This window comes from Neovison vison, chromosome 4 (genome assembly GCF_020171115.1).
Source record: "Neovison vison isolate M4711 chromosome 4, ASM_NN_V1, whole genome shotgun sequence".
Lineage (NCBI taxonomy): Eukaryota > Metazoa > Chordata > Mammalia > Carnivora > Mustelidae > Neogale > Neogale vison.
In genome coordinates this window covers 139,825,534-139,837,822 of record NC_058094.1, presented here as the reverse complement: position 1 = coordinate 139,837,822, position 12,289 = coordinate 139,825,534, and the positions used below count along the sequence as shown (strand labels likewise).

Sequence of the window (12,289 nt, the reverse complement as noted above, 5' to 3'; positions counted from 1 at the left end):
TGAGCCCCATGCTAATGTGTCTCAGCTGTAGGCTGACAGTGTTAGCCAGACTTGATTCCCTTTCCTGAATACATTTTTGCTGATAACCAACTGCTGTGATTGTCCGTTCCCAGTTTTCTACAGCCGTCCCATTTAAGACGTTCTACTCTAGATCTCCTTAATGTACACTAGTGTTTGTCAGACTGTCAGTCTCAGTATTTGTTTCAGAGGAGAGAGTGACTTTCAGTGAAAGTCTGAACTTTTTAGGAAGTATGTTCAATATCTATTTCAATTTTTAAAAATTTTTTTGAAGATTTTATTTATCAGAGAGGAAGAGAGAGAGAACACACAGCCGGAGGAGCAGCAGGCAGAGGGAGAGGGAGAAGCAGACTCCCCATTGAGCAGGGAGCCCGATGCAGCGCTTGATCCCAGGACCGTGGGATATAACTGAGCCGAAGGCAGACACTTAACTGAGCCACCCAGGCATCCCAAGTATCTTCAATATCTAAACCAAGTTATGAAGCGATGAATCATGATTAGCACATCCACTTGATTAATTTTGATTTTTCATTTTAAAATCATTCACAGTGAGGGATCAGGCAGCTGGAAGGAGGACTCACCTAGTACCTGAAATGTCAGCCTATAAAGTTAATGAGTGTCAGAATGTAAAATGCCTCCCCTTCCAGAGAGCTTACTTTGACTGGGGTGTGTGTGCGCGTGCCTGTGAGTGTGTGTACACACGCTGTGAATTGCTAACAAATACTGACTCTGCAGCAGTGTTAATACATACAGAGCTTCACATTCGATGTCCCCTGACCCCCATGCTGTGAGTCGGGCTACTGTCGGCATCACTCCAGACAGCTCTCCTGTTACTAGGAGTCCTAGCTGTTGGATGGAGGGACAAGGCCCAGGTCCTGTGGGATGATCTCTGGGTCCCCAACCAGTAGGGGGAGCACCGCCTCTGCATTTCAGGGGTCCCTTCTGTGGGGAGATTGCCTTTGCCTGTTGCACCTTGTGGGGGACAAAACTTAGTTTGCCAACACACTAGCCTGCTGGACCCTGGGAGAAGGGACAGCACCAGCAGCCAGGGAGGGATGGGACACCACGGAGAAGCCCACGTAGGCCCAGTGCATGTTCTGGAGACAGAGTGATGCGGGCAGAAGCCCAGCCTGGCAGAGCTTCTCCAGGCATTAGAAGCTTCTCGCTCAGACAGGTGTCTTGGGAGCAGCTGCCTTCCCAATGTCAAATGTCTAATTCAAATGGTGCTGGATTATGTGTCTTTCAGTTGACAACAGCAGTGACCAGTGCCTTTTTACTCGCAAAAGTGATCCTCTCAAAGGTACAGCCTCCCACGTTTTCTTACAATTATCGTCTCTAATGGCGAAGCCTCATTTTCCAGTGTGAGCTCCCGGTAACTGCATGTCCCTCTCCTCGTCACGTCTGTCCTTCCAGCTTTTCTCCCAAGGGGCTTTTGGCTACGTGCTGCCCATCATTTCATTTCTCCTTGCCTGGATTGAGACGTGGTTCCTGGATTTCAAAGTCTTACCTCAAGAGGCAGAAGAGGAAAACAGTAAGTGTTTCCCCAGGTTAGTCTCCTGAGAGTGGTTAGGGAGCAGGCTAGAAGGAAGATTCTAGTAGTCATGATTTGACAGAGCTGAGCTTTTTGCTAAGACTTCTTTTTAATGTAATGATAACAGCATTTTATTTTGGTTAACCTTGCCAAGAAGCTCCCAGAATTGTGCCATCATCCCCAGCAACTGAATTTCTTTTCTTCTAGGACTCCTGATAGTTCAGGATGCTTCAGAGAGGGCAGCGCTTATACCTGGTGGTCTTTCAGATGGTCAGTTTTATTCTCCTCCTGAATCTGAAGCAGGTAAGATAATGTGATTATCGTTTATGTTTTCATCCACCACTCAATAGCTCGGCCCTCCCTCCTTTTCCTTCCCCCCCTCTACTCTTAGAACCTGAGCAGACTTGAACACAGCAGGCGTTGAGACATGGCCTTGCTGTGGGACCTGTGGTGAGACCCAGAGTGTAAAATACATGTTACCAAGGGCCACAGACCCTGTGACGTGCGATCTGCATCTCAGAAGACAGAGCAGGGGAAGGGGTCTTGATGCTCTCTTATTCCCTGTCATCCCCTCACCTGACCGTCCTCCGACACCCCCTGTGTGAGGCAGGAGCGCTGTCCTCCAGGTTGCCCATGACAGAGACCAGAGCCTCCCTGGGGAGCTGCCCTTTCTCAGGGCCCCCATCCCATCGCTCCCCCTGCCATTTCCATCCTCTGTGTTCCTGCCTCCTGTGTCTCCTGCTTTGTACCACATCCTGTTTCCTCCACCTTCCATCCAGCTCTTCCTGCTATGGTTCCTGTACCAGCTCCTGTCTCCCTGCCTCAGTCAGCCTTTCCCCGCCCCACCAGAGCACCATGGGACATAGAACACTGCATTGTTCCATGAGTTCCTCAATCCACTCTAGGAGCCTATTTCAGAGATGAGCAGATTGAGGCACAGGAAAGGGAGTAATTGTGCAAGGCCATATAAAGAGTGAGAAGGGGAGCTCAGATTCCAACCCTGTCTCAGTGCTGGAGTCCACACTCACAGCTAATCCATGTGGTATCTCTCAGTATTTATGGAAATGTAACATTGATCCCATCTTCTTCTGTTCAAAATCCTTCAGTGGCAAAAAGGGTAAGGGAAGTGATGGGTCCTTGGCCTGGCAGAAGCACCATTTGACCTCACTTAGAGTAGTCCAACCTCCCTGTAGCATCTCCTTGTGTTCTCTTCTGAACTTTGTTGACCTTGTGTGCCTAAACCTTCAGGCCATTCGGCAGCTTGCTTTCTCTCTCCTTCACACTGTTGCTCTGCAATCCTACTCTCCACTGCCAGGAGAGAAGCCTTCTCCCACCCCACCCCCACCCCCAGGCTCCTGGGAAGTGTTCTCTGCATTTCCTTAGGAACTCTCCCCAACGTTGTCATGTGTGCTGGCTACACTGCCCTCTGCACTGACCTGGCCTGTTTCCACCACTGGGATAGTAAACTGAGTTAGAGACTGTGTTATGTTAACAATCTGTGTTATGTTATTCCCAGCATTGACCCTAAGTAAGTAATGAAACACACACACACGATAGCAAAGCAGATTCCAGGCAGAAAGACTCAAAGTTCAGAGGCATGGCCATGGGACAGTGAGTCAGGGGAACTCTAAGTAACTTGGTATTCTGGACTCTTGCTATTGGATCTAAAAGCAGATTAAACCATGAAAGCACAGAGTTAGATAAGATACAGATGCAAGCTAGCAGAAGATCTCTTTTTCAGCCAACAGTAACTGAAATAAGTGTTAAACTTCTGCTTACCTCATAAGAGAATTATTTCCTTGAGGTTTTCTGGGTTTTTTTTTGTTTGTTTGTTTGTTTGTTTGTTTTGTCATAGGACTCCTTTCGAAAAAAGGAAGTTTACATTATTATTCATGCTTTCATATAGATTTTCTTTTTCTAAGAGTAATAAACGTAGTAGTAATGTATTTACTTAGTTAGAAGTTCAGAGGACCAGAATAGTAACAGGAGGAATACACTTAGACATTCTTCATCAAGCTTTCTAGTTCTGAATCTATGGTTGTCTTCCTGCCTCTGACTTTTACCCCCACCTAGTGGTGGTTGGTAGCATTACCATTTTGTTTGATCAAGGAGCTGAGCTAGAACAAACATTGTCACCGTGATGTGCTTTGTTCAAGACAAAATGCAGGTGAGAAGCAGGCAGAGAAGGAGTGTTCAAAATGACTGACTTTACTGTATTATATTTTCATTGTCTGACCATCAAGTTAGGAAGTTATTAAAATTAAAACTATTATTGGAATAAGGTTCCTACAATGTAAGATTCGACTCTAAAGCACCGTGGGCTCTTTTGGCCAGTGGCTACAAAAGAAACAGGACATCTGGGCTCCTGCTGCTCTGGGACGGATCCAGCGCTGATGGGCCCCTGGTGGAGGAGAAGGCGTCTGGGGGCTGCTGGCCTTCTTCTGACTTTCTTTCTCTAGCACCTAGTGAGGCAACGGCACCAAGTAGATGGATAGCTGTGGAAGGAATGGATGAGAAGAGAAAGAAATCAAAGTCACCAAAAATTAAATGTTAGCACTTTTCCTTGTAAAGGGATGGGTTGAGTTTTATTATCATAGAGATTTGGAAAATTAGCACCTTTTGTTAGATGTACTTTGAAGGGTTATAACTGCTATGTGTTTGCCTGTTTACGTATTGGTCTAACTGTGTCCTGCTTCCCTGTGTATTCAGTGGAAGGAACAAGGAACCACAATCCTCTGTCAGACAGTTGGGCTGAAGGTGTTATGTGGGGTCAGACAGCTGAAGTGAACCGGTTGTGATGCTGAGAAAAAGTTAGCCACATCGTAAATCATCAAAAGAATTTGAAGAATAGTTTGGTTGCATAATACAATCTGTGATAAGCAAATCTAGAGAAAGACACTGTAATTATAATTTTACACTTTCTAATAGCAACCAGCCATACATGCTGGTTTGCCCTGGACAGCCTTGGCTGACTCCTTTGGTTCCATGTAGTTATTATTAGAGCTCCTTTGATCTATTGGAAATGTTCTCATTTAGATGATCAATTCTATAGTCACTTGATGTGTAATCAACATATTTGAAACATAGTTTTCCTACTTTTTACTTAAAAGTTTGAAGTGTATTAAAACATCACCGCTGAAGATACCATCTAACCTTGATTTAAAAAAAAAAAAGATGGATCATATGATAGTTGTCTTTCTCCGCTTGACTTATTTCGCTAAGCATTAAGTGGGTAGGAGAAGAATCCATGAAACAAGATGGGATAGGGAGGGAGACAAACCATAAGTGACTCTTAATCTCATGAAACAAACTGTGGGTTGCTGGGGGGAGGGGGGTTGGGAGAAGGGTGGTAGGGTTATGGACATTGGGGAGGGTATGTGCTTTTGGGTAAATTGGAAGGGGTGGTGAACCATGAGAGACTATGGACTCTGAAAAACAATCTGAGGGGTTTGAAGTGGCGGAGGGGTGGGAGGTTGGGGTACCAGGTGGTGGGTATCATAGAGGGCACGGCTTGCATGGAGCACTGGGTGTGGTGAAAAAATAATGAATACTGTTTTTCTGAAAATAAATAAATTGAAAAAAAAAAAAAAGAGACTATGAACTCTGAAAAACAACCTGAGGGTTTTGAAGGGGTGGGGGGGGGTTGGTGGGAGGTTGGGGGAACCAGGTGGTGGGTATTAGGGAGGACACGGATTGCATGGAGCACTGGGTGTGGTGCAAAAACAATGAATACTGTTACGCTGAAAAGAAATAAAAAATTTAAAAAAAAGAGTAGCTTTAATGAGTTATAATTTGGAAAACAAAATTGATTCATTGTAAATATGCAATTGCATGATTTTTAGTAAACCTATACTTTTAAGCCAACATCACAGTATAATTTTAGAGCACTTTTATTATCCAAAAATATTTTTTAACTAACCCTCACTCCTACTTCCAGTCCCAGATAAACCACTGATCTACTTTCTGTCTTAAAAATATGCCCTTTTTGGACAATTAATATCAATATCATAGAATATGTAATTTTTGCATGTGGCTTCTTCTATTTAGTATAATGTTCTTGACAGCCATTCATGGTGTGGCATGTATAAGTAGTTTATTCCTTTATGTGACTTGATACTATTCCATTTTAGGGACATACAGTCTTTTCTTTATCAGTATTTAAACATTGGAATTGTTGGCTATGTTTGCTATCATGACTAATCCTGCTACAAACTTTTATGTGCATGTCTTTCTGGGGACATTTGCTTTTATTTTTCTTAGATTCCTAGGAGAGGACTCACTGGGTATTTGGGCGAGTTTCTTTTCCTTTTTTTTTTTTTTTTTTTTTTAAATTTTTATTTATTTTTTAAATTTCTTTTCAGTGTTCCAGAATTCATTGTTTATGCACCATACCCTGTGCTCCATGCAGTACGTGCCCTCCCCACAATACCCACCACTAGGCTCACCCAACTTCCTAACCTCCTCCCCTCCAGAACTCTGTTAGTTCTTCAGAGTCCATAGTCTCTCATGGTTCATCTCCCCCTCCAATTTCCTCCAACTTCCTTCTCCTCTCCATCATCCCATGTTCTCCCTGATACTCCTTATGCTCCACAAATAAGCGAAACCATATGATAATTGACTCTCTCTGCTTGACTTATTTCTCTCAGCATAATCTCCTCCAGTCCCATCTATGTTGCTACAAAAGTTGGGTATTCATCCTTTCTGATGGAGGCATAATACTCCATAGTGTATATGGATCACATCTTCCTTATCCATTCGTCCGTTGAAGGGCATCTTGGTTCTTTCCACAGTTTGGTGACTGTGACCATTGATGCTATGAACATTGGGGTACAGATGGCCCTTCTTTTCACTACATCTGTATCTTTGGGGTAAATACCTAGGAGTGCAATTGCAGGGTTATAGGGAAGCTCTATTCTTAATTTCTTAAGGAATCTCCACCCTGTTTTCCAAAGTGGCTGCACCAACTTGCATTCCCATCAACAGTGTAAGAGGGTTCCCCTTTCTCCAAATCCTCTCCAACACTTGTTGTTTACTGTCTTGTTAATTTTGGCCATTCTAATTGGTGTAAGGTGGTATCTCAATGTCGTTTTGATTTGAATCTTAGGGCGAGTTTCTGTTGAACTTTTCAAGTGATTGCTAAAGTGTTCTCCAAAGTGCTATACCATGTCACGTTCCCTTTAGCAGTGTGTAAGGATTTGTTTTTCCATGTACTCTTCCATACCTGGCAGGGGCTTTTTGATTATGGTTATTCTAGCAGGTCTGAAGTGCTCTTTCCTTGTGGTTTTTATTTGCCCCTAAGGACTGATAGATGACCTTGAGAACCTTTTTATGAGCTTATTAATTAGTCATATGTCTTCTCTGGAGAAATGTCTATTTTACCACCTTTATTTATTTTTTTTTCAATTTATTTATTTTCAGAAAAACATTATTCATTATTTTTTCACCACACCCAGTGCTCCATGCAAGCTGTGCCCTCTATAATACCCACCACCTGGTACCCCAACCTCCCACCCCCCCCCGCCACTTCAAACCCCTCAGATTGTTTTTCAGAGTCCATAGTCTCTCATGGTTCACCTCCCCTTCCAATTTACCCAAATTCCCTACTCCTCTCTAACGCCCCTTGTCCTCCATGCTATTTGTTATGCTCCACAAATAAGTGAAACCATATGATAATTGACTCTCTCTGCTTGGCTGATTTCACTCAGCATAATCTTTATTTTTTGTTAAGTTATGTTGTGTGTCTTATTGAATTGTGGAAGTTCCTTAGAAATTCTAGATAAAATAGATAAAATTCCTTTTTCAGATAAAAGTCCTTTAAATGATGTGCAAATGTTTCTTTTGCCGGCTGTAGACTTTTCATCTTCTTCATGGAACCTTTTGAAGCACATGTTTTGATTTTGATGATATCCAGTTTATCAGAATATATTCTTTTATGGATAATGTGTTTGAAGCCATATCTAAGAACTCCTTGCCTTAGTCTTGTATCCTTCCTATGTTTTCTTCGAGAATGTTTTATAGTGTTAGCTCTTCCACTAAGTTTATGATCCATTGTGAATTAATTTTCATGTATGGAAAAGGTAGGGAATTAAGTTTATTCTTTTGCCTTTCGAATATCTGGTTGTGGCAGTACACTTTGTTCAACAGACTTTTCCTTCCTGCACCAAATTAATTCAGCACATCTGTCAAAAACCATTTAACCGTAAGTGTAAGGGTTTATTTCTGGACTCTCAGTTCTCTTTCACTGACCTGTATGCTCTTTGCACCAGTACCACACTGGCCTTACTCTGTAACTTAATCTTTCTGTAGCTTTGAAATCAGGTGCTGCAAGCCTGTGCTTGAAAGGCCCACCCTGCTGCCCCCAGGACCTCATGTGTCAGTGACAAAGCTTTCCACACCCTCTGTGTGTGCGGCATCATCAGTCTCATCATCCAAATCAAATTTTGGGTGCGCCCCCCCAATTGCTTCTGTAGGGTGACCACGTCAGTTCTCCAACTTTGTTCTTTTTCAGCATTATTTTGTCTATTCTAGGTCTTTTGGGTCTTCATGTCAATTTTGGGTTGAGCTTTTTAATTTTTGTGAGTAAAGCCTACTACATTGGATTTATAGATGAATTTGGGAAGAATTGGCGTCACAATATTGAATCTTCTAATCCATGAACATGGATCCTCTCTGGATTTATTTAGATATCCTTTAATTTTTCTCTGCATTGTTTTGTAATTTTCAGCATATAAGTTTTGCTTTTCTTTTGTTAAGGTAATTCCTAAGTGTTTTGTCCTTTTTAGTTCTATAGTAAATGGAATTGTTTCCTTAATTTTATTTTCAGTTTTCCATGCTAGTATATAAAAATCTAACTGATATTTTGTATATGGAATGTGTACCTTGTGACAATGCTAAGCTTGTTCGTGAGTTCTAATTTTGGTTTTGTGTACATGGAGATTCCATGGCGTTTCTACATACAAGATCATGTCATCTGTGGTTAAAGACTTTTTTACTTTTAATTTTCTTCTGTTAAATATATTTTATTATTTTTTCTAGCCACACTGTCTAGAACTGTAGTATCGTGTTAAATAGAAATATCAAGAGCACACACCCTGTCTTGTTCCTGGTCTGGGGGAGACATGGTCAGTCTTTCAGCCTTAAGTATGATGTCAGCTGTGGGTTTCACAGATGCCCTTGATCAGGTTCAAAAGGTTGCTTTTATTCTTAGTGTGAGAGTTTTCCTCATGAATAAACATTAAACATTTCACCTGCTTTATATGCATCTTTGAATGATAGTATGGTTTTTATCCTATATTCAGTTGATATGATGACGCACATTAAGTACCATCTATATATCACATCAGCTGTTTATGTATAAAGGATAAATCCGACTTGGTCATGTTGTATAATCCAGTAGTAGTTTTCTGGATTTGATTTGCTAATATTTTCCTGAGAATGTTTGTACCTATGTGTAGATATAAAACATATATGCTCATGATATTTTACCCTTTGGTCTGTAATTCTCTTGTTTTGTCCTTACCTTTAATAGGCTGACTTCATAGAATACATTAGAAAGTCTTTCCAAACATACTATTTTCTGAATGAATTCTTCTTACGAGTGATTAATATTATTTCTCCTTTAAATGTTTGATAGATTCATCAATGAAACCATCTGGAACAAGAGTTACCTTTGTGAGAAGACTTCTAATTACTCATTCAGTTTCTTTACCTTTTATATATAGATGTATTCAGATTTTTTATTTCTTCTGGAGTCTGTGATAATTTGTGAATGTATAGAAATTCATAATTTTTTCTAAATTACTTAGTTGACATAAATTATCCCTAATATTTTAATTCCTAATTATTTAATTATTCTAATTAATAATTCCTAATATTTAAATTTAATTAATAATTTAATTAATATTCCTAATATTTTAATTTCTGCAGAATTGGTAGTGATGTTCTTTTTTCCTAGTTTTGGTAATTTGTGTCTTCTCTCCTTCCCTCTTTGTAACTCTAGGTTAAGGTTTATCAAACTTACTGATATTTTCAAGTATTTTCAAAAAACCATCTGTTTTTCAGAGTCCATAGTCTCTCATGGTTCACCTCCCCTTCCAATTTACCCAAATTCCCTTCTCTGAAAAACAATCTGAGGGGTTTGAAGTGGCGGTAGGTGGGAGGTTGGGGTACCAGGTTGTGGGTATTATAGAGGGCACAGCTTGCATGGAGCACTGGGTGTGGTGAAAAAATAATGAATACTGTTTTTTTGAAAATAAATAAATTGAAAAATAAATAAATAAATAAAATACAAAATATAGCCATAAAAAAAAAAACCCATCTGGTTTACATTGGTATTTCTCTCTTGTTTTTCTGCATTCTACCTCAGTTATTTCCATTCCAGTTTTTATTTCCCTTATTGTGTTTGGGAGGGTTTAGCTTGCTCTTCTTTTCCATGTTGGAGTTTACATTTTTCTTCTTTTCTAATGTAGGTATTTAAAGCTATTAATTTTCTATTAGACATTTAGCAACCTCTTATGAGATTTGATGTATTATGTGTTTATTTTCATGCACTCTTGGCTTTCAGAAGGTTGCCTATTAGGTGAATATATTTGTATATATATTAATTGGTATTCCTCTACTTTATTAGACTTATAGATTAATATTTCTCAACAATATTGGACGTGTTAGCCATAAGGAAGTTTGGGCCATTGTTTCTTCAAACATTTTTCCTGTTCTTTTTTTCTTCTGTTCTATCTGGGAGTCCCATTCCATTAATGCTATCTCATTGGCCTCTGAGCTCTGTTCATTTTTTCTTCAGTCTTTTCCTCTGTTACTCAGCTTGGATAACATATAGTTAAGTGCTATCTTCAGGTTCACAGATTATTTCTTCTGCCAATTTGAATATTTTCTTAAACTCCTCTAGAGAATACTTTACTTAAATTATTATATTTTTCTATTCTACATTTTACTTCTAAAGAATCTTTTCTTTTTTATAATTTATTGCATCCTTTAGAATATCTGTGTGTTCATTTATTATTGTCATACTTTACTTCTTTAAACATGGCTTTCCATATTTTCCTGAACATATTTATAATAGCCTCTTTGAAGTCTTTGTTTGCTAAATAAAAAACCTGGACACACTCAGAGACAGTTTCTATTGAATTGTCAGGGTTTCCGCCACCCAATTGTTGATTCTTTGCCTTTCTTTTTATTTTATTTTTTTTAATTGAAAAATATTTTGTGGAAAAAACATTGTAGCAACTCTAGAGTCTGACTTCTTTTCCCAAAAGGTTGCTTTTATTGTTCTTCTTTTTCTTAAAAAATTGCTTAGGCTAAATCTGTGAAATTATGTCCCCTGCAGTTTGTGTCTCTCAGTGGCTCTACTCCGTTATTTTTAAGCCTGGCTCCCCAGGGACCACCTCTGTGTCTATGTGGTTTAGTCATAGCCAGTGACTGGGTGGAGGTTGTGCTCAGGCACCTTGATAAGACTTCCAGCCTCTGTTACGTGAAATAAATCAGTTAGAGAAAGACAAATACCATATGGTTTCACTCATCTGTAGAACATAAGAAAGAAAAAAAAGACAAAAAACCAGACTTTTAAATATAGAAAACAAACTTTTTACCAGAGTGGGAGGTAGGTAGGCAGATAGGTGAAATAGGTGAATGGGATTAAGAGTACATTTATTGGGATAAACACTGAGAAATGTTTGGGATTGGTGAATCACTATATTGTACATCTGAAACAAATATAGCAGTATACATTAGTCATACTGGAAATTTAAATAAAGACCTTCATCCTCTGATAGATAGTTATGTGTTTATATTGAGTAGCATATTCAGATTTTAGGGAATTTCAAGTTTTCCTCTACTTGTACTATTTGCCGAGTCTTTTCACATCTCCTCTGCAATATATCCAAAGCCTCGGGGTCGAGCAGGAAGTGTGTGGCTGGTTTGGGCTCTTTTGAGTCTAAGCATGCACACAGCTTCAGCCGAGCACATGCTTGCTGCAGTCATGACCCCAACCGCAGACCAGCAGAGCCCCTGGCCTTCCTGCTTGCACACCACACAGCTTGTCAGCTCACCTTTGCGTGCTTCCCCATCCCAAATTAACCCAGCTCCTTACACTGTGTAATTGTACTGCTAGTCCTCATGGGCCATCTTGTCTTAGAAAAATCTTCATGCCCGTGGAGCTGGGTATTGGGAGGTGGTGAGGAATGGGCTCAGCTCCAGGCAAGAGCACTACTGTTGTTTCCGATCTGCAGTTTTTCAAGCAAAATCACTTCTGATTGTTGTGTATTTTGGACATTGCCCAACTGCTGAAATGGTTAATTTTGTTCATCTAGTCCGGTTTTATAGTTGCCTTTCAAGGAGGTTTGTTAACTTCACTTGACCATAACAAGATGGCCTTGCTAGCATTTATTTTTAAGTTCTGTAAAACATACATATTCCTATGTTTTAATTAAAAGTTTGGCTTTATTTAGGACTCCCAAATAATTACAAGACATGTCAGCTCTTGTGGCTCAAGTGCCATTTGTCTGACAGGTGGACAGTTAAGTCCAGAAGCAGGAAGACTTGGTATGATGATCTGCCTTAGACTCATTTCAAAGTGAGAAGGCATTTAGTCTGCCTCAGGGTGACTATGACTTACAACAATTGAATAGGATGAAAAGTGAAGCCTTCCAACCCCTATATCTTCATCTGTGTATGTTACCACAAGCTTAACCTGAGCCGTGTGTTATTTATGAGGTTAAGACATGGGGT

At 40.1% G+C, this 12,289-nt stretch overlaps 1 protein-coding gene across 4 annotated transcripts in view; it reads left to right on the top strand.

Annotated features, from left to right (window-relative positions):
- The window catches only part of STARD3NL (STARD3 N-terminal like), a 62,897-nt gene that overhangs the window by 40,433 nt on the left and 10,175 nt on the right, over positions 1-12,289 (top strand). For all 4 annotated transcript variants that reach the window (XM_044245778.1, XM_044245780.1, XM_044245781.1 and 1 more), the window contains 3 exons: positions 1,265-1,318; positions 1,432-1,549; positions 1,757-1,852. In XM_044245778.1, the coding sequence (XP_044101713.1) occupies positions 1,265-1,318; positions 1,432-1,549; positions 1,757-1,852 (268 nt within the window). The remainder of the gene's footprint in view (positions 1-1,264; positions 1,319-1,431; positions 1,550-1,756; positions 1,853-12,289) is intronic.